Source organism: Schistocerca americana, chromosome 3, assembly GCF_021461395.2.
Source record: "Schistocerca americana isolate TAMUIC-IGC-003095 chromosome 3, iqSchAmer2.1, whole genome shotgun sequence".
In the NCBI taxonomy this organism is placed as follows: Eukaryota; Metazoa; Arthropoda; class Insecta; order Orthoptera; family Acrididae; genus Schistocerca; species Schistocerca americana.
Genome location: NC_060121.1, coordinates 535905007 through 535930166, shown reverse-complemented (window position 1 = coordinate 535930166; position 25160 = coordinate 535905007). Strand labels below are relative to the sequence as shown.

The following is a 25160-nucleotide window of genomic DNA, read 5'->3' as shown; positions in this document are numbered from 1 at the left end:
AGCCCAGTTTGCAATAGCAAGCACCAATGTCTGATACAAGTGCTATAAATTCACCCATACTCAATGTGAGAGAAGAGTGGGAAAATTCATGCAAGTCAGAACAAATGAGGTACTACATATTTTGTCAGGGGATAAAACTAGGCCCTAATATCAGCAGATGATGTTCATCACTGCCATTGAGAGCAAGTCACCGTATGCCCATCCCATTTCATTCAGACTGCTACAGAAGCATGTGGCATATATTTATTCTTAGGATGGACAGGAGCAGAAGTATATCATTGGTACATCCTGGCACTGAGACTCTATTTTCAGAGAGTAGGTCCACACTTAAAATGTTCCGTATTCAATATAGTAGTATTTATCATGAATTGTTATGAGCAGGGACAACCTAAGGATATGGAATGGTTAGAGCTGCAAGGTAATGGCACATTGGCAGATGGTATGATTTGTGACATTTCAGGGCCAGTTTTCCAACTTCCAGTACTATAGTAGATGTAGTACCTGCCTAATACTTGGCCTACCTTCTAAATTATTGAGACAGGCTAATAGCAGTGTATGAAGGGGCATATCAGGGCTCAGTGAATGCTTCAGCATCTGCTACAATATTGCAATAATTACAATCATAAAGTCATGGCAAAAGCATTTAAATCTCAGGTGCCATCTTGATTGTGACTCTCATCTGTGTGGCCTTTCACTATCTATGGCAAAAAATAACCAACCTCCTGTACACTATAACCCAACCAAGTGGGTCACCATTAGCAAACAATTACTGATTTATTATACCAGCTATTAAACACTGTTATTCAGGCTGGAATAGTCAAATAGAAACCTGAATGAAAATGTACACAACTGTAGAAACATAAGATATATATTGTTAGCTATTTTCAGAAATAATACCAGTCTATGATCTGGTGGACCAGATCTTCCAATGAGGGAAGAAGTGTTGCACCACTGCCTTTCAGATTGACATCTGACACCTGTGGCCAAATGAGCAGAAAGCTGTCAGCATATTTCTCTACCAGAACCTAAAAAGAGGCCAATATTACATAACAAACATCTCCAGCCTTGCAGAAAAGCAAGTCTGTTTGCCATGCATCTAGCCTCACTAAATGCTGCTGGGGCTGGAACACTATCAACTCACCAGAGAATATTAATGCAAATTATAACAGTGGAGACCTGGATTATGCCACATGTGAGCATGGCACTGCACTGCTTCTGTGGTCTACACTGTCAAAAATGAGTTCTTGCCATAACAGGGTGGTCAAGCAGCCATAAATAACACACACTCCATCCATGCAGTGTTTCTCATCATCTGCAGCCTCGCCTGTTGTTGGCCTGATCTGGATCATTCTGCATTACTTCTACTAGGCACTGGCTCTGCTAGATGTGGGTCTGTGGCCTGCGCCTAGTCCTGATGCTGAGCGGAGCTGAAATGGTGCCTACCAGCTGGGAGCCATCTGCTGTATGCCTTTGTACAGCTTAAGAGGCCTACTTGGGCTCCATAGTTTCCAGCACCAGGCATCATCTGCATCTGATTTGCTTCTGAGCTGTCACCTACCCTACCCTATGTCTAAGCACTCTGCTAACACAGGTTTGCATCTGTGGGCTGCTGGTACTGCATCCTACACCACCAGTCCTTGGTTTTCAGCCGTGCTTGAGTACTTTCTGCACTGGGCCCACTGCTTGTTGGTACTGCATTTGCACCAAATGGTGTGACTGTCTTAGTTCAAAGTTTGCTGCCACGCCATCATTGTTATCTGCCCAGCCTGGTGCAGCTCTGTGCACCCACTGATGAGCTGACTTGGCTCCTGCACCACAGTGTGGCTATACATCCTTGTAACTGTGTGCACAGGCCACTCCTGCTGCTGCATGCTGAGCTAAGCAAGTGTTACCATCCAGGGCCAGTCAGAATTGCTGGGCACTAACCCAGCAAGACAATGCCTTCAAATTATGGTCAATAAAATTGTTTTATTTATCACTGCCCTCTGTGATCCCATGACAACAGAACGTCTGGTTCTACAAATTTGCTACCCTGGCAACCATCGTCCATCACCTTCATGAGCTGGAACTAGTCAATGAATGCTTGAGTCATCCTCTCCCCCCTACATTGGCATAAGATTACTCCAGACCAGACCGAGCGGGGTGGCGCAGTGGTTAGACACTGGACTCGCATTCGGGAGGACGACGGTTCAATCCCGCGTCCGGCCATCCTGATTTAGGTTTTCCGTGATTTCCCTAAATCACTCCAGGCAAATGCCGGGATGGTTCCTCTGAAAGGGCACGGCCGACTTCCTTCCCAATCCTTCCCTAATCCGATGAGACCGATGACCACGCTGTCTGGTCTCCTTCCCCAAACCAACCAACCAACTCCAGACCACCATAGTGTCACCACTTGGTTGGATCTTGTTATCATTAGCAAGCAGAATGCAGAATACAATCAGCTCAGAGCTTGCTTGAGCAAATGTAATATGATCTGTGGAGTGTGCATCAAGTGTGTCTTTAGTTTGGCTATGGTTTTATGTTGTGGATTCTATTTTCTCCTAGCCAGAGCTCTAACATGGTGTAGACTGGCTTTTGTAATATGGACTTAAAACAGTTTGCGTGGTTTCTTAGGAGCATTCAGTGTAAGTCTCTTGTTGTTAGTAAACTGTGGCAATTACCCACTAACTTTGCATGTAACTACCTTTTTTATGAAATTTGTGATGAAGCAAGGTGGAAGATTTTTAATTCCCCTCTTGTTTTGCCATCTGCCTCCTTAAATTCGTTTTTTCTCTATGAACTAATTACCATTAACATACATACATGAGTATAAACCACTTTTTCATAAAAGAGATAGATTGACCCTTCGTTTTAAAGAATATAACACCAGATCTAGTTCTGTGCTTAGTTTTATGTATGGAACTGATTTTCTAATTTATTTTGACTATTCCTTGTTAGTATCATTTGTTATAGGGTGAAATCAGTAAGTGTTTCATAACTTAAATTCTATTGTTGACATATAAACAAATATAAATTCTGTACTAAATATAAATGTTTGGAAGACTAAATACTAGTAATCTTAAAGTATCTGTTTGGCTATATTCAAAAACATGTTAGTAAAGTCAGCCCTTAATTAATTCCAAAGTAATTAACAGTTTTGTCAGAAGTATTATTTACGTAACTATAATTGTTAATTTTGTGATTTAAACAAATAATTCAGCTTAACCCTTGTAGTAGAAGAAATTGTTAAAAAGAACCAATTTTCCAATGTATTTAATGAGTTAAGTTTTAACTGTAATTTCTATAAATGTAACTTTAAACAATATATAGTTTCAGTATCTATTATTGCGATGATACATAAGAGCCCGAATTTTGCTCATGAGACAGTTAGTGCACCGCTGAGTTTCAGACAAGTAACCTGTGCTGGTTAGAACAACAAAAATGTTTCAAATTAACTGTGGAATATGTGTTAAACAATTAGGCCATGTGTAAAAACAGTAACGGTGTCTGCTCCAAATGTACTTGATTATTCTTCATCAACTGTGAACTTTGTGGTTAGGTTTTACTGGTTGTAGATGTTCACCAGGGAACTATTGTAGCAGTATGTGGATGTTCACCTGCAAGCTATTAATGAGGCTTATGGAAAGTTAAACAATAGTGCCCTGGCCATATAAATGTGTATTTGGGGGTTGTGAAAAGTGAAAGTAAAAGACAGTGAAATGCAACTGTGCACCTGTCGGCTACATTATTTACAGTAGTCAGCGTACAACTTACAACCCTATATGTCAGCTAGTACGTCAACACTGAGGACAACATATGAAGAAATAAAAGCTGGTGGAACCGCTACAAATTGGAGATGACTTAGGATGCATGATGGACCCAAATGGAACCTTCATAACATATTTGTACCTACAACTACTAACGAAAAACGTGCAGTTGCCAAGAGCTAATGATGTATATATTACAGGCATTGCAAGCATGAGCAAATGTAGTAGGTGCATGTCCTGGGCTGCCTGTGTTTATAGCTTTTCCAGTATTTAATGAACAATGCGAGGAGTAGGACACTTAACCGCTTTCAGTTTGTCATATTTTTAATCAGGAGAGACAGAAGACCATGTTATTTTCAGGAAAGTGTATCATCAAATACAAAAATGTAACCATTAATGAACCCAACAAAACTTGAATTGTCTAGAATATTTTCTGTATTGCAAGAATGTCTTTCAGCAAAGAAACATATTATTACAGACAGAACAGAATTTTGGCAATGGAAAAGGGCCCTAATCAATTGTATTCAGACTCAGCTATTGACCTACATGGATTAAACTGGAACTGAAATGCCAAATGTTTTGATCAGGGAAATCATAATGCATTTTAGTCCTGACTTAGAAGTGAGAAACGACTGCCTGTATGACCTCACAAACAACCATACCTGGGCGATGGGCCATGTCAGAGGCAGCACTGCTGCCCAGCTCTAAATGTTGCTTCTTTCATCATCCATGCAGTGTCTGACATGCCACAAATGCGGGGAAGAGGGACACTCACAGGAGGTGTGGTAATAATTCTGACACAGAAATGTCCCAATCTATGGAAGTGACAGAAGCGTAGATTTGTCAGGATGCAACCCACCAAACATACTCAGAGGTGTTTATAGGCAAACACCTGTCAATACATCTGCGTCCTGTTAAACAAATCTACTTACATCGCACGCAGCCAGAACAAATCTTTGGCCATATGTATGTCATAATGTGCCCTTGCCAGGAAGGTTTCCAATTTCACTCACTCACAACCAAGTCACATTCCAAAAAGTGGACAATGTTTTTGGGACAGACTTTTTGGATTTATGATTCATGAAATAGCAAAAGGACTAAAATGCAGCCTGTGCAAGTGTTCTTTCATGTGACTGGCCTTGACAGATTTGGGGTTGAACCTCATTACCAATTGACTTGAACAAATGAAAGATTAAGTTGTGGTCATTATGCTCAAGGAAATGACATCCAGCTTCTATATGAGATTCTGAAGAATACACATTGTTGTGATACGTGTTGCAGATATGGAAGCACTAATGTTGTATACTGCAACAAGTTGACTGTTTTTCAAAGTGGTGTAACTAGTTTAGGATACGTGATACATTTTAACCTAAGTATGAGAGTCAAAGAGGGTAGCACCTGAGAAAGAAAAGGTATATTGTTCCATAACATCGTAGGATGTCTCTTGGAATCACAAAATCTCTTCTCCTTATGAGTTTGCTTAACACTGTTCTGAATGGACAAATGAAGTTTTTTATGGGCTAGCTTCACCTAGAGACTCAGTGGGGAAGCACAGAATATGTTTCATTAAGCATGAGTGGACTATGAAAGGTGAACTGAAACGTAAATAGTGTAGACAAAAGTAACCATTGGAGTTAAAGTGTAGTGGTGTATATCAGTTATCATAGTGCAGAGCCATTTGAACCATCTATTCTCAGGATTCATGCATAGTTTTCAGGAGCAGCCAGTGACTAGAAAATACAAACTATAGAGACTTGATGTTCCTAATAGTGTCCGAGTATGGTACTACCTATACTTCATCGTAGCAGCACCAAGCTAAATTTGAGGACTGAATTTCTCCAAGGAAGGGAGTTGTGGTGCGGCACCACCATGATATCTGGGAAATTCAGGACACAGTGTTCCAGCTGTTGTCCCAAATGCACACAGCTGACAACACAGCATACTTGCCAAATCACTACGCATAACATGAATGTGTGGCAAGTTTCATAATGGTCCAGGCACTGTGGCAATAACTGACATTTTGAGACATTTCAATGGCGTTTGGTGAACCATGTACAAGACTTTAACCATAACAAGACTTGTCCACCTGTCCAGGCCGGTATGTCAAAACAGCCAGATTTTGAATTGGCATCCACTGTGTGCTGACTACTGCCAGAAGACCCCCAATGTTCTTCCTACTGGCAGCTGCTGCTGCTGCTGGGTGGGGTGAGGGTAAGACCTATGTCCTCCTAGTTGAAGGGCGGCAGAGTGCCTGCAAGCATCCAACACTAATTTTAGATGGGTGGAACATAGCTTCCCCACCAGCAGCATAATAACAACATAAGGCCTCTGCATCTGAAACAGCACTGCTGAGGTATGCCGACTATGCATCTTAGCCACACTGTTTTTCACCATCATGGGCTGCATGACTGCCCATGGAACATAGGTGCTATGGGTCAATATCAGGCCACACTAAAAGATTAGGGCAACACCTGTAACTGCTGTAGCTTGTTGTAGTGGTAAAGAGTTTACTTACACACACACTGCCTATCTTTCTGCAGCCATCTTCTCCTCCAAAGGAATCTCATAGCCCTTAATAACACATTGAACCACAATTCTGAGGTGGGAGTCCCATTGCCATCCTTACCATCAGAACATCATCTCTTTCAGCTCTCTGTGTCAGTCATTGCATTCTGACCCACTACATTTTGGTGTCCAATGTGAGGCCCCACCAGTCCACTACAGGACATATGATCAAATACTTTCAGCATTGTCAAAAATTTTGGGAAAAAAAACAGATTCATTCATTAATATCCAACCTTTCCTTCATAATCATACTTAATCATAACACATATTCATTTATAAAAATACTAAATTAAAGTGAAAAAGGATAGCAATGTGCATCTGAAGGACATATTAAATATGTCTTACCTGTAGTTGGATAATGATATGAATGGCATCCACACAATGCAACTGACTTATTCTTTTGACATTCTGTGAAACAATTGTGGTAGGTGTACATTTTCATCACCTTTGAAAATCCTTCATCTTCAAATTGACAGCTGCGAACTTTGCTTGGCATATCTCTCACGGAATCTGTAGCATATGTCTGAATTGCTGAAATACCAGCAAATACTTGCATTCCAACTGATATTACAACTTCCGCAGCTGCTCCACTGGGATATGCAGCAGGATTGTCGATGAAAATCTTGCAAAAAAAAGACAACAGATGACTATAAGAGATGATAAGATAGATATCTATATTAAATTTTGGAAAACAAAATTATAAAAAATTTGTGGTTTCAATCCATACAGATCAAATATTGTGTGTGTGTGTGTGTGTGTGTGTGTTTTGTGTGTGTGTGTGTGTGTGTGTGTGTGTGTGTGTGTGTGTGTGTGTGTCCTAGCTCTGGAAGTCTGGAGAAATTTCAGTCAAACTTGGTACACAAATGACTTAGTACCAGGAGACAGTTACTATTAGGGTAAAACATCTCGAACTCACACTCTGGCATGTAAATGTAACTCTGAAACTGGGGAAATCTCAACCAGTCTTGGTATGTATGTGCCTTACTATCTGGAAAAAATTACACTGTTGGGGTAAGATAAGCACAGCATCTTGAACAACCTATTAAATTTTATGTAGGTAACATGGTGGAGTTTGAGACTGATTTAAAGAATTTTCTGAAGGGCATTTCCTTCTACTCCAGGGCTGGCCATGGTGTGCTGAACTTCACATACGCAGCATATGTGGGCTGCGGGCAAGCTGAGGCCCAGCCTGTGACTTGGCTTTGCTTGGTCCTTCTCAGAAGTCAATGGAACAGTGCAACATTTCATTTAGCATTGTAGTGTGACATTTTTTTATGGCACAATCATACTGTCAGCCTTGTGTAACCTTTGCTATTTGTCCATAGTGTGAAAGACATTCACAGGTACTGTGGTTGTTTGCAAAAAAGGAGGCAATCTAGCAATTTATCTTTGCAATTCTTTAAAACGAATGGAAATGACAGAAGAGAGGGATGAGAATTCTCAGTTTGAATAAGTGAAAGGTGCTACATATTTGCTGTGAAATGACATTACAATACAATGGAGAAAGAATTTAAACACTTGGTTGACAATGAAACAGCAAAAAACTACAATGATTGACAGACGGGATTCATTGTTCTGGCCATCAAAAAGCACTTTGTGCTAAGTTTGCAGGCCCAGAGCATGTGAAGAAATTGGTGGTACAAGTAGTAAAGCTTCTGAAGTCACATGGATTGTTCCACAAGCAGTTGCAACACTTGCCAATGAAATTGAATGAAAAGTATGGATACTTCACCTATTACTGCAAAGTATAGTATGTGATCAAAAATATCTGGACACCCCCAAAAACAAGTGGAAATGTGAAGGACACATACAGGACAAAAGTGTACAGACTGACCTCATCTACTGACTGACAGAGACTGCTGACAGTTGAAGAGAGTCATAATGTGTAATAGGTAGACTTATCCAGACCGTCACACAGGAATTCCAAACTGCATCAGGATTGACTGCAACTACCATGACTTGGATTTCATGGTCGAGCGGCTGTTCATAAGCCACACATCATGCCGGTAAATGCCAAACAATGCCTCACTTGGTGTAAGGAACATAAACATTGGAAAAATGTTGTGTGGAGTGACGAATCATGGTACACAATGTGCTGATCCAATGGCAGGGTGTGGGTACGCTGAATGCCCTGTGAACATCATCTGCCAGCGTGTGTGTTTCCAACAGTAAAATGTAAAATTCAGAGGTGGTGGTGTTATGGTGTGGTCATTTTTTTCATGAAGGGGGTTGCACCACTTGTTGTTTTGTGTAGCACTATCACAGTACAGGCCTACATTGATGTTTTAAACACCTTCTTGCTTCCCACTGTTGAAGAGCAATTTGGGGATGGTGACTGCATGTTTCAACATGATCGAGCACCTGTTCATAATGCACAGCCTGTGGTGGAGTGGCCACATGACAATAACATCCCTATAATGGACTGGCCTGAACAGAGTCCTGACCTGCATCCCATTGAACACCTTTGGGATGTTATGGAAAGCTGACTTTGAGCCAGGCATCACTAACCAACATCTATACCTCTCCTCAGTGCCACACTGTGTGAGGAATGGGCTGCCATTCCCCAAGAAACCTTCCAGCACCTGATTGAACGTATGCCTAATAGAGTGGAAGCTGTCATCAAGGTTATGGGTGGGCCAACACCATATTGAATTCCAGCATTACCAATGGAGGGTGCCATTTTCAGCCAGGTGTTCAGATACTTTTGATCACATAGTGTATGTTGGTTAAGTTAAGGGGCTTGCCTGGAGCATTTTTTTTATTTATTTAAAAGTTGCTATTGTTGAATTTATGGACAAAGGAGTGCAAGAAGAAAAATTAGAATATCTGGAATGGAGTGTAGACTTCGAATTTTAAGTGGACTTGACAGCAAACTGCCCACAGTAAGACATTCCATAGTAACTTCTTTCTGATTTGATGAGGATGCATTTAAAAAGAAAATCATTTTGGAGAAGAGACCCATAAACTCACTGGCATTAAAGAAAACACAATGTTTGAAGAATCCATTGTGGCCTTGAAGGAATTACAAAGATAGTTTTATTAAGATTTTGAGGACACTGTCAGTCTTACATCTGTTTCTGAGTTGTTTTCAAGACCATTTGCTGTTTCAGTTGAAAGTGCCACTGTGCATGTGCAAATGTAACTGATTGTCCTGCAAGAAAATTCCAGTTCTGATGAGAAATATTTTTATATTAATACTGTCCAGAACATCTACATTGCTTTTCTCAGGTAGAGTTTCTAAGTCTCCATAATGAGACTGCAAAATTGCTTCAATTTTTCAGTCAACATATTTGTGCGAAAGACTTTTTTTTCGAATATGAAACTAAATAAGTCATGATTATGTGACAACTTGAGTGTGAAACCCTGTGAAGTTGGCTGCATCTGTTCTTATGCCAATCATTTGTACCAGACAAAAATTATATTATGTCTTCAGTGCACCAAAAATAATTAAATAATATTGAAAATTTCATTTGTGTGTGATGTATGTTGTTGAGAAATATGAAATATAAAACCAAGTAGTATGTAATGCGACTGTACTGCCATTTAAATGTGAGACATTCATAGTTTTCCTCTCTTCCCCCTCCTTATGCTCAGACAGTGTGACTTGGCAGTGGGGAACATGAGAAGCAAGGCTGAGAGGTTTGACGCTTGCATCCGGGCACAACCCGCAGACCGAAAACTTGGCCGGCTCTGTTTTACTCCATTGAAGAGCACCTTCAGAGAAACTCTGGAATTCAGTGTTTTAGGTTATTTTACAGTTAGAATTAGCGCTTTAAAAGAGTAATATAAAGCAATTTCACTATATTTCAGTTAAATTAAATGTACATCTTGGACTTTTGTCCACATACCAGGGACCATTCTCTGTGGGATCCACTGAATATAACTGCTTTAATGTTTGGCAGAGGGCTGTAGGTGTGAAGGTGGTGGCATGTAAAAATAATCAGAAACAAAGAATATTAGTGTTAAACACACAGTTTCTTGTGTTGTTAGGCTGATTGGTGCTTGTCCTGATAATACATAGCATGTGATTTGGAGTGTGTGTAGGACATTTAGTGTTAATATTCATGTTAGTTTAGGCGTGGTGAGGGTGCTTAGCCACCTAGTGTTCATTATGGCTGACATAAAGCAAACATGACAAGTATTGCATTAAAAGATGAGTGTGTTGCTTTCCAAGAAAGTTTTTTTAGGGAGAGTCAGAAATACAAACAGTGGCATGATTTGGCATTCACCCCAGCAATGCCAGATACCACTGTAGGCAACAGCTAGAGTATGAGGAGTGGGACAGCCAGAGAGCACACAGGCAACACCACAAAGTGTGCTCCATTCTTCTCTCTGCAGAATGCATCACACAGCTACCTGGTTATTAGCACACCATTATAGGAGCAGATTTCAAACACCATTGAACATTAAAAATTACAGAGGAGAAAGGAGTGTAAGCACAAAAAAAGGTTAGGAAGACTATGTAACCAACTTCCCTGTACGCACACACATCTCAGAGAGAAAATTAAACTGAAGAGGAGTCATTCGCATCATGACTCCTTCCTCCACTGTCATTGCAGCAGGCCTCAGTATTCAGACAGGGTGAGAACTGAATATATCTGTAGCCTGGTAGCCTGTTGCAGATGATGACTTCACTAGTAACTGGTGAGAAACTGCTATTGTGCTCAGTTTTTTATATAGGCCATGCTTTCCACAATTGCTTAATGGCCAAGTGTTTAAGAGCAATGGCCCTGAATTGTGTATGTAAGTTGGTGTATTCTAGACAAGGCTGGAATTTTCTGTGTATTTTCATGGTAGAATTTTCAACTAAACTACAGTCAGTAACTTAATGAGAGAAAACTCTTGAAGAAGGCATAAGGATACTCATTTTCCTAACCTTAGTGGCATAAGCTCACTCTTCAGTTACCTTTGTGCCAGATAATGAATGTTCAAACAGTAAATCCATTTCTATAACATTTCCCAACTCATTGTTTGATCTCCTTTAGCTATCCTTAATTAGTAGGAGATGTGACTACTGCTACCAAAGTCAGCTGGTGCCTGCTAAATAAAGAAGAGTGCACTAGGACCAGAGTTGACGTGCAGTAGAATTAATATTGCATCTCTTCCAGCTATTCACTGGTGCAAAACCAGTTACAAGGAGCCAAAGATTTACAGGTGTTAGTAAGCAGGCAGGTACATTACACATTCACATGAAATGTCATGATCAAAATGTGGTTAAATACAGCTATCTGCATTAGTCTAGTCCATGTCACCTGTGCATAACTACTGCAACCTATGTCCATTTAAATCTGCTTACTTAGTCACACCTTGGTCCTCTTCTACAATTTTTACCAGTTACATCTCCCTCCCTTAGCAAACTGGTGATTCCTTAATGGCTCAGGATGTGTCCAGTTAATGAATCCCTTCTTCTAGTCAATTCCACCATAAATTTCTTTTCTGCATAATTTGAGTCACCATCTCTTCATCACTTACCCAATATGTCTATCTAATCTTCAGGATCCTTGTGTAACACATACTTCAAAAGTATGTATTCACATCTTCTCTGAATCATTTACTATCCCTGATTCACTTCCATATGTGATTACACTCCAGACAAATACACATAGAAAACCCTTCCTAGCACTTCAATTTCCATCCAGTGTTAACAAATTACATTTTCTTTCTATTGCTTGCCAGTCTGCATTTTATATTATCTGTGCCTCAGCCATCTTTAGTTATTTTGATACCCAAATAGGAATTCACATCTATTACTTTTAGTGACTCATTTCCTAATGCAATTACTTAAACATCATCTGACATTGAGGTAACTATTCTATTCTGTTATCCTTGTTTTACTTTACTGTGTCCTGATTTGTCCAGTCAGTCAAGACAAATTTTTCCATGGTGCTGGAAGGGAATGTCATGAACAACAAATTAAAAATCTTATCAGTGAGGTAAAAGCATTGTGGGGCAGGTGGATTTAAAGATATCTTTTTTTATGTTTTTCTCAAATAATTAAAAAACAATGGTTCCTAGCAAAAATGTTTCCAGTACAAAATCAAACTACATTAAATTTCCTGCAGAAAAGGTCCAATTCATTTTTTAAACCTGGAACTAACAGTTTCCCTGCTCAAGGGATGGAAAAATCACAGATTATTACAAATATTCCTGTAAATAGAATAAAATTAAAATTTATTTTTAAATGAAGTAGGTTAAAAACAATGTGTGTACTACATCTAAGAGCAGTAGAACCATATTAAGGGATAAATTGTGTTCTGTGACTGTAACAGGATGGAGGAGGCAGATGTGTGGTCGAAGTGTGACAGAAGGCAGGTCACCGTATTGTGTATGTGCACTTCTCTTCTGCATAGGTCTGCAAGTGAAGGCCAGGCTGGTGATTCCCAACTCTGCCTACCCTCTACATGACAAGAAGCAACTACAGGGTGTTTCATAAAGTTATACTGGATTTCTGCAGTGTGCTTTATGAATCACTGACGACATAGTGCATTGACATGAGCGGGGAGTATTTATTTTGTACAATGCATTAAAGCCACATGGAATGTATTTATAAGTTACTAACAACACTAATGCTAGTAATTCATATGGACGGAACCTACATAAATCCCTAAACATTGTTGTACAGTGCTAGAGGAGAAATTGCTTCTTAATAATGTATGTCAGTTATAGTGTTCTTCTGAGAACAGTTTGAGTAGGTTAGCACTAGTCAAAATTTTTTGTTAGTGTAGATTAAAGAGGTAGATACCAGAGGCTGCTTCTGCCTGTTAATGTGTAACTTGACTCATTCCACATCCATGAAGTCTACTCTCCTTCATGATGGATTTACGGAAAACAATGTGTGAATGAACAAAGCAAATGGATTAATCAGGGAAAAAATCATTTTTGTGTATATATTAATGGCATAACATAACCACAAAACTTTATGTTTGTGAACTATGCTGATGAGTGATGACACATCAATGATTATCTAATGTTGTACTGAACTGCTAGCAGTGCAAAACAATAAAGAGAACTTTAGTCTGATCACGGAATATCTAATTATGCAAAGCAATAAGACACCTGTGATGAAGCTCTTGTAAAATTACAACCAATGTCAACTGAACATAAATATAAAATCACTGTCTAAAGCTGAGACTTTTATAGACATAAATTTCTAGACATTGTAAATAATAAAAAGTGTGAGGTCATCTACATGAATGCTAAAAGAAATCCATAAAACTTTGGTTACCTGATAAATCAGGCAAATCTAAAGGCTGTAAATTCAAGTAAATAACTAGGAATTACAATTACAAACAACTAAAATTGGAAAGAGCACATAGAATATGTTGTGAAGAGGGCAAACCAAAGACTGTGCTTTACTGGCAGAACACTTAGAAAATGTAAAATCTCTACTAAAGTCTGCCTACACTATGCTTGTCTGTCCTCTTTTGGAGAACAGCTGTGCAGTCTGGGATCCTTACCAGATAGGATTAATGGCGTACATTGTGAAAGCTCAAAGAAGAGCAGCACTTTTTGTATTATCACAAAACAGGGGAGAGAGTGTCAACTGACATGGTACAGGATTTGGGGTGGGCATCATTAAAACAAAGGCATTTTTTGTTAGGACGGAATCTTCTCATGAAATCCCCATTACCAAATGTGAAAATATTTTGTTGACACTGGCCTACATAGGGAGAATGAAATAAGGGAAATCACAGCTCACATGGAAAGATATGGGTGTTTGTGTTTTCCACATGCTGTTCAAGATTGGAATAATAGAGAATTATTGTGAAGATAGTTCGATGAACCCTCTACCAGACATTTAAGTGTGATTTGTGAAGTATCCATGCAGATACAGATGTAGATGAATTTAGGACCACGGGAAACCATTCCTTGAATAACAAAAGTACTGGGTCGTCAAAAGGTATACAAAAAAGAACGAAAATGTGCTACCTTTTGGAAACATCCTTTAAGAAGCTAGAGCCCCCCCCCTTACACACACCAGCTCAACACACAATGCCAGAGGTGTATCAAGTGGGCTGGATAGAGGGGTAAAGAAGCAAGAAGCAGACACAGGAAACAGAAGGAGGGGTTGGGAATTGTTAGGGAGTGGCTCAGACGGAGGCAGTTTGTGTGCAGGACAGAAATGCTGGAAAGGGAGGTAACAAGCTTATGGGAAAGAAATGCAAAGTACAGGCACCAGGGCCAGTGAGTTCATGTGGAGCATAATGATGAGGACATGAAGGCATGGAATGGGAGTGGGTGACACAGCAAAAGAGGAAGCGGGCTGTTGGCATAGGTTAGAGGAGACTAAGGCCAGAAGGTTTTGTGAGAGCAAAGTATGTGTTGCAAGGATAACAACCGCCTGTATGGTTCAGAAAAGCTAGTGCTGGCAGGAAATGATCCAGATGGCATGAGTTCTGAAGCAGCCACTGAACTTGAGCATGTTGTGCCACACTGTGTGTTGTGTCACTAGGTGATCAACACTGTTTTTGGCCACAGTTTGGCAGTGGCCTTTCATTCTGGTGGGCAGCTGGTTGGCAGTCAATGCACAAATAAAACGCTCTGCAGAAACTGCAAATGAGTTGGTGTATGACATGGCTGCTTTCGAAGTAGCCCTGCCTCTTATGGATAGGATAAACCTGTGACAGGATTGGAGTGGAATTTGCTAGGTGGGTGAATCAGGAAGGTCTTACACTTCGAAGTAGCCCTGCCTCTTATGGATAGGATAAACCTGTGACAGGATTGGAGTAGAATTTGCTAGGTGGGTGAATCAGGAAGGTCTTACACCTAGGCCTTCCACTGGGATATGACATCTGTAGCAAGGGGTTGGGAGTGGGAGTGGGAGTGGGAGTGGGAGTGGGAGTGGGTGTGGCATAGGGATGTACGATGATGAGTAGGTTGGGTTTGCACCAGCACACCACTTTAGGAAGGGCGGTAAGAATCAGAGGTAGGATCTCCATCATTTCCCGGCATTATGATAGATAGTCAAAGCCCTGGCAAAGGACATGCATCAGTTGTTCCAGTCTGTGATGGTCTTGTGTGATTGGGGTGGGGGTGCTCCTTTGCAGCTGGTTTCTGGGTGGGAGGAAGTGGTATGTGAGGATAAGGCACAGAAGATGTGTTTGCAAACTAGGTGTGGGAGGTGTTCATGTGTGGAGGTTTTTGTAAGACCTCAGCGTGCTGGGCAAGGGATTTCTCATTTGGTCGAGGAGGACCAGTTGAAGATGCTGCAGGAGAAGGTGTTGAGGCTGTGGAGAAATGAGATTAGGGTGTCCTGACCCTATGTTCAGATCATGAAAATACCATCATGAATGAGAACCAGACAAGGGTTTTGGGGTCTTGGGAACCTAGGCAGGTTTCCTCTAGACAGACCATAAACTAATTGCACAGGAAAGTAACATACATGTTCTCATGGCTGTACTGTGGATTTTTCCCCCCTCAAAGGAGAAATAGTTGTATTTGAGATTATAACTGGAAAGGTGTATAAGGAATCAGGTTGTGAGTTTCATGTCAGAAGGGTGTTGGGACAGGTAGTGTTGATAGTAGCAAGGCCATGGGCATGAGGAGTGTTGGTGTATAGGGAGGTAGCATCAACATTGACAAGTAGGGATCCAGGTGATTATCAGCATCATAAAAAGTTGCTGAGGGAAGTGGTTTGTACCTTTGATGCAAGAAGGTGGGCTGCGAGGAAATATTTGGAGGTGCTGGTCAACAAGAGTGGAGATTCTTTCATTGGAACCACAGAAATCAGCTACAATGGGGCTTTCAGGATTTTTTAGTTTAGGTGTTTTTTGTTGCTTGGGTGTTCAGGGTCCTTGTGGAGAGGAGGGAGATGGATTCAGAGTATAAATTCTAGGATGAGCCTAAAGATTTGACAAAGGGTTGGAGGGTTTGTTGAATTACCGGGATGGGATAACTGTGGCAGAACTTCTAGGTGGAGGAGTCCAATCTCTTTCCACCTCTATCGACTGCACCCAGCACAATCTCTCATCTCAGTTTTTTGCTGTATTGCAATCCTGGCAATGTCTGTTTAGCCGGTACAATGTAGGTGCACAGGTGTTCACCCGTTGAGGAACTGGAGACAATAATATTATCCAGGTAGTTAATGCACCTCAGCAAGGAGGACATGAGTTGGTGCAAAAGTTGTTAGAAAATAAAAAGGGCAATAGTTATGCTGAGTGGCAGGAAATGGCATTGGTATAACCTGAAAGTGGTTTCACCACAAAGATATGTTTGGAATCGTCATTCAGAGGCAGTTGGAAGTAGGTGTCTGACAAGTATATTTTGGAAAAATATTGGCCCCTGGAATGCTGAGCTAAGAATCCATCAAGACAGGTAAGGGACAGATACTGATAATAGACTGTGAATATACAGACTTCTTCAAATCACCACAGAGCCAAAGGTTGCCAGTAGGTTCTGCAACAATGGCCAGAAAAGGCAGGTGTGACAACATTCAGGGGTGTAAATTGATCAAGTTCTGATTTGACTTGTTCCCATGAAGGTGCTGGGATCAGGCAGGCATGAAAAAAATGGGGGAATGCCATTGGTTTCATTGTGATATAAGCCTTCAAATTGGTAGCTCATCTTAATCCTTACAAAAACAGTGAAGAAAATGCCAAGTAGAGCACACCCAGTTGTTGGTATGGAATTTGATCCAATAGCAGATGCACTTCATCAGAAACAGAGAATCCAAAAATTTTGAAGGTGTCTGACCCAGATAAATTTTCAATGTTGGCATCATCCACCACTAGAAAGGTCAAAGGCCAAACAACAGCTTTATATACTACAGGAGTGGAAAACTGTCCCGTTATGAGTATTTGTTGTTTGTTGTAATTCAGCAGCAAGTGAGAGACAGGGGACAATGCTGGTGCTCCAAGACCCACATAGGTTTAAGAATTTAAGAAAGTCGCTGTTGCACCTGTATTTACTTGCATTTTTAACATCTTGTCCATAATTCCATAAAGAGTTTGTTTGGTGATACCATCACTTGGGAAACACTGTTTATGTCCAGTGAATGAGAATGCGAGTTGCACACAGATGCAGTATGTCCCATTTTTTACAACGGTTGCACATTGCCCATTTGGGCATGCGGCGTGCTCATGTTGAGTAAAACAATAAGCTGAGGAGGAGAAGCAACAGCGGCTACTTCACATCAAGCTTCTATCTGATTTCCTGCTACCCTAGATACTTCAAAAGACTGGGCAATGTTCGAAACCTCTGTGAGAGAGGAATTTTCCCATTTTAAAGTGTGTTCATGAACTTCTCTATCAGGAGCCAAGCTTATTATAGCTTCATTAACCATCAAATCAGCGTGTGAATCCTAGTAAGCTTCAGTAACAAATTGGCAATTGTGGCTAAGTCCCTGAAGTTCCACCATCTAAGCTTTGTGTGACTGTTGTAGCTGCTTTTGACAACAGTATAACTCTATGCAGCAGCAATAAACATGAGTACATTTGCAGTGGAGAGCAACTGACACATTTCATCAAATGAGAGATGGCAGCTTCTTAAAGAGGAGCTAACTGACACAAAAGGTGATAAACATGAGGACAAATTCGTGATAGAAAGAAAGCCTTACACATGTTGGGCTCAGAGACACCAAATGCTTGGAAATGTTGCTAAAGGTGTTTTTCATATACGCCCCAATCTTCCATAGCATCATCATATGGAGGAATCAGTGGGTTTTGCATCAATGTTATGAACCCTAATACATCAAGGATTCTGCCAAATTATTTAGTGCCAAGGAGAGAGCCTACTGCTTGTTCTTTGAAAGCTTGCTGCTGTTCAACAAGAGTTTGACGAATTTCTTACACTGACATATTGGCTGTAGTGAACCATGACATGAAACATACTGAGTAGAATACTGCACTCATCACCAAAAATATTGTAACATTGCACAACACAATATCAGAGTTTCCATCAATCAACTTTTATTCCACTTTCGCATGAAGTGTATACTGAGACACTGAATAAAATAGTGATCAGCACAAATACACTTAACCCAGAAGTACATTAAGTCACAATCTAACAGTGAAGCTTACATTAGTCAAATCAACATGAGTCTGCCCAAATTCCTGGTGCACTGGCTCATATAAGGATGTTTTGCAATGCACAGTTGCCTCTTTAGGCTGCCTGTGGAGGCAGTTGCCCTTTAATTATGCATCATGGTATTGGGTCACAAACATATGCTATATAAAGGAGAATGAAGACAGCAATAAAAGAGCTTATATGACCTACTGTGACATCAAAAGAGGACTTAGCATAAACATAAACACCACAGTACACTGGTTATATAATTTAACTGGATAGACAAAAAAATTTACCCACCAAGTGGCAGCAGGAGAACACACGCAGGAAAGAATGTTATACCTATACAAGCTTTTGGAGCCAGTGGCGGCTCCTCCTGGCAGAAGGGTTGATGGGGAAGGATGAAGGGGAAGGACTAAGGAGGTTCAGGAAAAGAGGTAGATTTTGGAAAAGTCACCCAGAACTGCAGGTCAGGGGAGACTTACCGGATGAGATGAGAAGGAAAGACTGAATCAGCCTTTCCTTTTCATCTTATATTGTCAAAAATTGATTATTTTCATTGTTACACTACACTGGTTGTATGCCAAAAAAGGAAGTCTGACACAATTATGCAACAAATTAGCCTTTGCATAAGTAGTTTATATCACTGTCATTTATTTATGTATTAACAGGAAATCCTAGTACTGTAGTGAATTTATCATTTGACTAAAGCAGTAATGTAGAACATGTAAGTTAAATTGTGAACTTGATTAGATTCCAGCAGTTCCAATTCATAGTATCAAATACTTATCCAAAAGATACAATTTCAGGTATATAGGAAATTAATCCATGTAATATTGGAATTCAAACATAATGTAAAAAATTTATCCCAAGTGTTTAATATGAAGTGTGTTCAAAAAATGTGAATAATTTGGAATTGAGATATAGAAGTTAAGAGCTAATATGACACAAGTAGTGATCATATGACCAAGCTGAGAAATAAGAGAGCAGAGATGGTCTAGTGGTCTTTTACCAGTATCCTTGGCTGGTGTAAGAAATGAGTAGCAAATAGCTGCTGGTGAGCTTGTGATAACATGGTAGGCAGTTTAAATTTATTCGTTTACTGTAAAAATACTTTGCAGTTGTGGAGACATGTTTTATTTGTTGTGATTTAGAATTAACAACTGTGTTGATCTTTATATGAGACTCTGTTACTCAATAGACTGTGTAAACTAGATAAATGTGGGGAATTAAGGGTATACGGAATGAGTTCTTCGATGAAAAAATCGATTTTTGGGTAAATGCATTTTCAAAAAATTTAGACTCTCCCATTTAATACCATGTATAAAATATTTGGATGACGTGAATAGAACTATTTTAAATAATTTTTTAAAATAATTTCGACACACAATGTTCCGTACCTTGTATATGAGACGCGAAGTATACCTGATATAGACAGCCTTGCCAGAGATATAATTGAGCACAAGAGAGTTAACTTTTCTGTTGGCTACACTGCTAGACAGTTGACAATAGATTCTGCACCATTTGTATTGTTTCCTTTGTGAGTACATCCATGTCATTGTTGTGAAAGTCGTATGAGGAGAAGTCATTGAGTTTTCTTTCCTTCAACATGCCAAGACCTAGTCTGAAGGTATTTAGAAAGCGTGTACGTTGTCGCAAGAAAGTAAAGTGTACTAAAAATTCGTCTGATTCATCTTCATTATTATCTGATGTCCCAGTAGCGACTAACCTCAACACTGGTAGTGATACATTGAGTGATGCTGCTGCCACTACACCGGAAAGTGCTTCAAGAAGAAAACTAGCTGGAATTGAAGAAGAATACAAGAAACTAAATGCTGGGACTACAAAATATGAGGTAATTAACGTCTCTTTATTATCAGACATTTTGGAGAACAATGTGTGCTGCAAACAATGTGGAAAATGTGGTGTTTCATTGAAAACAAACTTACATGTAGGACTTGCTTGTGAATTAGAGTTGATGTGCAGTTATTTCAAACACAGTGTTACTTTCTTCAATTCCTCACGTTACTGCAGATACAGGTAAACTATACGATATAAACATTAGACTGGTTTATGGATTATGGTCTATAGGAAAGGGCAGGGCTGCAGGTGCCATGTTGTGTGGTGTGATGAAAGTCCCTCCTCCACCTTCAAAATTTAACAAACACATAATTGCAATAGGCTCTGCTGTAGGAGATGTGGCACAGGAAAACATGAAAGATGCTGTTGAGGAAGAAGTTGTTGAAAATCATAATAGCAGAGACTTGTCCATAGCTTTTGATGGAAGCTGGCAGAAGAGAGGCCACACATCTCTGAATGGCATAGTAACAGCTACAAGTGTGGACACTGGTAATGTAGTTGATGTGGCAATACTTTCCTAGCATTGCAGATGCAAGGAGAAAATGAAAAATAAACATGAAGAGGAGTGCATGGCAAATTACTATGGGTCAAGTGGTGGTATGGAAGTTGCTGGTGTAAGAAGTATTTATCAACGCTCAGTAAAATGGTACATCGTTAGATACATAAATTATCTCGGAGATGATGACTCAAAGGCTTTCAAAGAAATTGAGGAACTGAGACCCTATGGTAACAATGTGAAAATTTCCAAACTGGAGTGTGTTGGCCATGTTCAGAAAAGGATGGGATCAAGACTTCGACGGCTCAAGGTTAGCATGAAAGGCAAGAAATTGAGCGATGGAAAAACTTTAGATGGGAAAAATAGACTGACAGATGCTACAATAGATCATATTCAGAAGTGCTATGGTCTAGCAATAAGACAGAGTACAGCAGATGCAGAATTAATGAGAAGAGCAGTCTGGGCTCTGTTTTTTCATACAGCTTCAAACAATGAGAATCCCCAACATGGGCTATGTCCAAAAGGAGACGATAGTTGGTGCAAGTACAACAGAGGCAAGGTAACTAAGAAACAATACAATCACCGTCATCACCTGCCACCTGCCATAATGGATGAAATAAAACCAATATTCCGAGACCTCGCAGATATTAGTCTACTAAAGAAATGTCTTCATGGCCGGACTCAAAATCCAAATGAGTGTGTGAACCATGTGATATGGAATAGACTACCTAAAACTGTGTTTGTGGGTACAAACACACTTCACTTTGGCGTTTATGATGCTGTTTCATCATTCAATCAGGGCAATATAACAAAGTGCAAAGTTCTGCAGAAGTTGGGGCTCTGTGTAGGACTACGAACTTGTTTGGACAAGGAACGGCTCAGGTCTTCAGATAATGCCATAAAAGTATATTCAAAGATGGCTAGACAGCATAGCAGAGCCATCAAGAGGAAGCTGTTGGACGATTCTGATGATACAAGCTATGGAGCAGGCTTGTACTGAAGTAAAAACTTTGAAGCTAATTTCCCATAACTTTAGTTTTTTTGTGTATAAGGTACATTTTCTCAGGGCCTATTTATAGTAGAAAGATGAAATTTTCTGTAGTTTTTCCTTAAGACCTTCTAATATATCTGAATTAAAAGATATGTGGAATTATTTTGTATTAATGGATGTAAATTTTAAAATTCTTGTTAAAATGTATAACTTTTTTAACATTTACAAAAAATAAAATATCTGAAAAACTATACATTATTTTTTCAAAATTAATAATTCAGCATAAAAGCAGAACATATCTCTGCGTTCTGTGAAAAAATCAAGAGTGTCGTCCAAATAACAAATGAGAAAATGTTCCTAACTTTTAGTTCAATTTAACATTGTAAGCATAGGGCGTTCCGTATACCCTTAACCTACATTAGTGAGTTTAGAGTACTAGACCATGCCATTGGTTAAGCAAAACATTATCTGTATAGGAACTAGTTGTTTGGTTGCACTGCTTTGCTAAAATCATGTTTAATTATTTTGAATATTAGTTTCTGTGCAACTACCAACTGAAGGAAATGTTTCTTGACTGTAATGAAACTGAAGTTAAGTCAAAAATTGTTTGAGGATACATGACTACTCAAATGGACCATTCTAAGTTTATTTGATGTTCCATATTTTTACTCTAAATTGCTCATTGACTGTTTGTTAGGCTGGGTTATTGTTATTGAATTTAATAGGGCACAATGCAATGGTGCACAACCAGCCCCTAGTTCAAAAGTTGAGCCATTAAATGTGTTAAATAGTTAGTTGTGTGCCTACCTGCTGGTAGTTGTACCAGAGACTTCACCATAGGTTGATCTCATCAGTAAGCACTCAGCAGTAGCAGATAACATTGTACAACCAAAGGCAATCTAATCCCAACATTGAATCCTGGCTGTCCCTGTTCATACCCCCATCCAGTTGTGACCATCCACTCCTCCCACCTAACTATCCCCTGGCCACATTCCAGAAATTTTTTACCTCCAACTTGGATCTTTCATCCTTCCTCAGGTCTCTTCTCAATAACAAAAACGTCACAACAGAAGGAAAAAAGTCATTCATAATACCAGACAGCCCCTTCTTTAATCATCCTCCCTGCAGACAAAGACTCCATCACTATCATCACTAATCAACCTAACCCCCCCCCCCCCTCTCGTGGGTCCAGGGCTAAGAATAGGCCTGATGAGGTATTCCTGCCTGTCGTGAGAGATGACTAAAAGGAGTCTCACATGTTTCAGCCTTTATTTGATGGTCCCTGTAGGGTTTGACCTCTATTTTTCCAAATTTTCCCCAAAGTCCGAGCCAATTGGGGAAGGGCACCTTAAATGGTGCATCATGTCCATTGTGCACTGAGATCTTTAGCCCACTTTAATGTCGTGGATTTGCAGTTTCTCCAACTCTTGGGTGAGGACACCTTCCCAGGTGCCTTTTCCTCCATCCACTGTGCAGTGTCTTTTTCTGTGCTGGCAATGATCATGGACTTCTTTGCACCTAACATCCAGCACAGTAGTCAGTTCATTGTGGTGGGGCTGCCATGTACCATGTTTGTTGTAGCTCCCTGACTACACAGGGATCACTCTTCAGATGCCTGCACTGTTAACTCCCCACGTATGCCAGGGAGTAGATGCCCATCACCCTGGGGCATTGGGACTCCCAGCAATGGCCATTCTACCATGTGGCCTTTGCTGCGGCTGGGTGGCACCCATGGGGAGGGCCCCTGGTCAGAGAGGGTGGCATCAGGATGGATGATGTGCCATGAAACATACTACATCATCACTTGCTGGTGATCAAACACGAGAAGTCTCTAAGCGCTCCAGGTCTCAGTTTAATGCACGGCAGTATGACCCCAAATCATTTCCCTCCCTACCCACACCATGGAAGGAATGCAAGGCTACGGATGGCAGCAAAGCTTATTTACCCTGCTACCTCATATGTATGAGAGTTGGCAGAATCCTTTGTGTTGATGAAGCCTCAGTTTTTTGTAGAGCATTTAGAGGGCAAGTTTGGGGAGGTGGAGGGATTGTCTAAAATGCAATCTGGGTTGGTCTTGATAAAAACAGCATCATCTGCCGAGTCATGGGCATTACTCACCTGTGACAATCTATGGATGTTTCTGTTTCCGTCATGCCCCTTAAGAGCTTAAATATGGCCCAGGGTATTATATTCCACAGGGACCTTCTTTTGCAGTCTGATGATGAGCTGCACACTAACTTAGAGTGACAAGATGTTAATTTTGTCTGACGCGTCCATCGGGGTCTCAGTGATAATCAGGTTGCCACTGGTGTCTTCACCTTGACCTGTACACAACCTCGACAGATGACGCTGGAAATACAGTGGGAAGACATATGCCCGAGCTTCCAGCACTTAAAGCACCACATTGGGGGAAGTATATTTGGCTTTACATCACAGCGATAGACCATCACCTGACCAGATGGTCTACCGCTGTGATGTAAAGCCATATATTCCACTCCCAATGTGGTGCTTTAAGTGCTGGAAGCTCGGGCATATGTCTTCCCACTGTACTTCCAGCATCATCTGTCAAGGTTGTGTACAGCCTTCACATTAGTACTCCATGTGCCCTGCCTCCCATCTGTGTCAACTGCTGAGAGCACCATTCCCCTTGCTCGCCAGACTGCAGGATTCTACATAAAGAAAGGAAAATAATGGAATACAAGACCCTGGACTGACTGACCTACACTGAGGTTAAGAGGAAATTTGAATGCCTACATCTTGTGTGTATGACAACCTCTTACACCGCTGCTATTACAATGGCTCTAGCCCATCAATTCCGCCATTTACAGTTGGCTCTCAGTACCGTAAGACTCCATCTGCCCCCTTGATGGAGGGGGGCACTTTTATCCCTGTTGCTCCTGCACCACCTGCCTCAGGAGCAACACCTCCACCTCCCCCCGCCCCCCCTCTCCACAACCATTGGAGACATCAGTCCCTACTTCTAAGCTGGAGAAGCATAAATCTTCTTCGGCTCCTCTTGCTAGGAAGGGGTCCCTTGGGTCCTTGGGTCACTCCCTTCCCAGTGGCAAAGCAGACACCCGCCAGTGTCTGAAGCAACCATAGGTACCTGTTTGTAGTGCTTCACAGTCCTCCTCAGTCCATGACACTGAATCAGTGAAGCCCTCCCAGCCAGAAAAACCAAAGGAGCGCCAAGAGAAACCCAAAAAAAAGAAGACCCCCAAGAACCCAAACATTTCAGTGGCACCCACACCACTGCTACCTACAAGCTCTGCATTTGAGGATGAGGTGGAGATTCTGGCATCCCCTAAGAACCTAGATCTCACTGGACCCTCAGACACAATCGATGTTGATCAAATGGGTACTCAGTCAGTGGCAGCAGGTGACTCTGAGGAGTAAACTGCCTCCCTGAGCATTTCAGGCTGTCCTGGCCTCATGATAACGTCATCCCCCAGTGGAACTGCTGCTGTATTTTCCACCAACTGGCTGACTATGACAACAG

The 25160-nt window shown here is 40.7% G+C and overlaps 1 protein-coding gene across 2 annotated transcripts in view; it reads right to left on the bottom strand.

The window, feature by feature from the left end:
- Positions 1 to 25160, bottom strand: part of LOC124607265 (sodium channel protein Nach-like) — a 115473-nt gene that overhangs the window by 58263 nt on the left and 32050 nt on the right. For both annotated transcript variants that reach the window (XM_047139541.1, XM_047139542.1), the window contains exon 5: positions 6657 to 6933. In XM_047139541.1, the coding sequence (XP_046995497.1) occupies positions 6657 to 6933 (277 nt within the window). The remainder of the gene's footprint in view (positions 1 to 6656; positions 6934 to 25160) is intronic.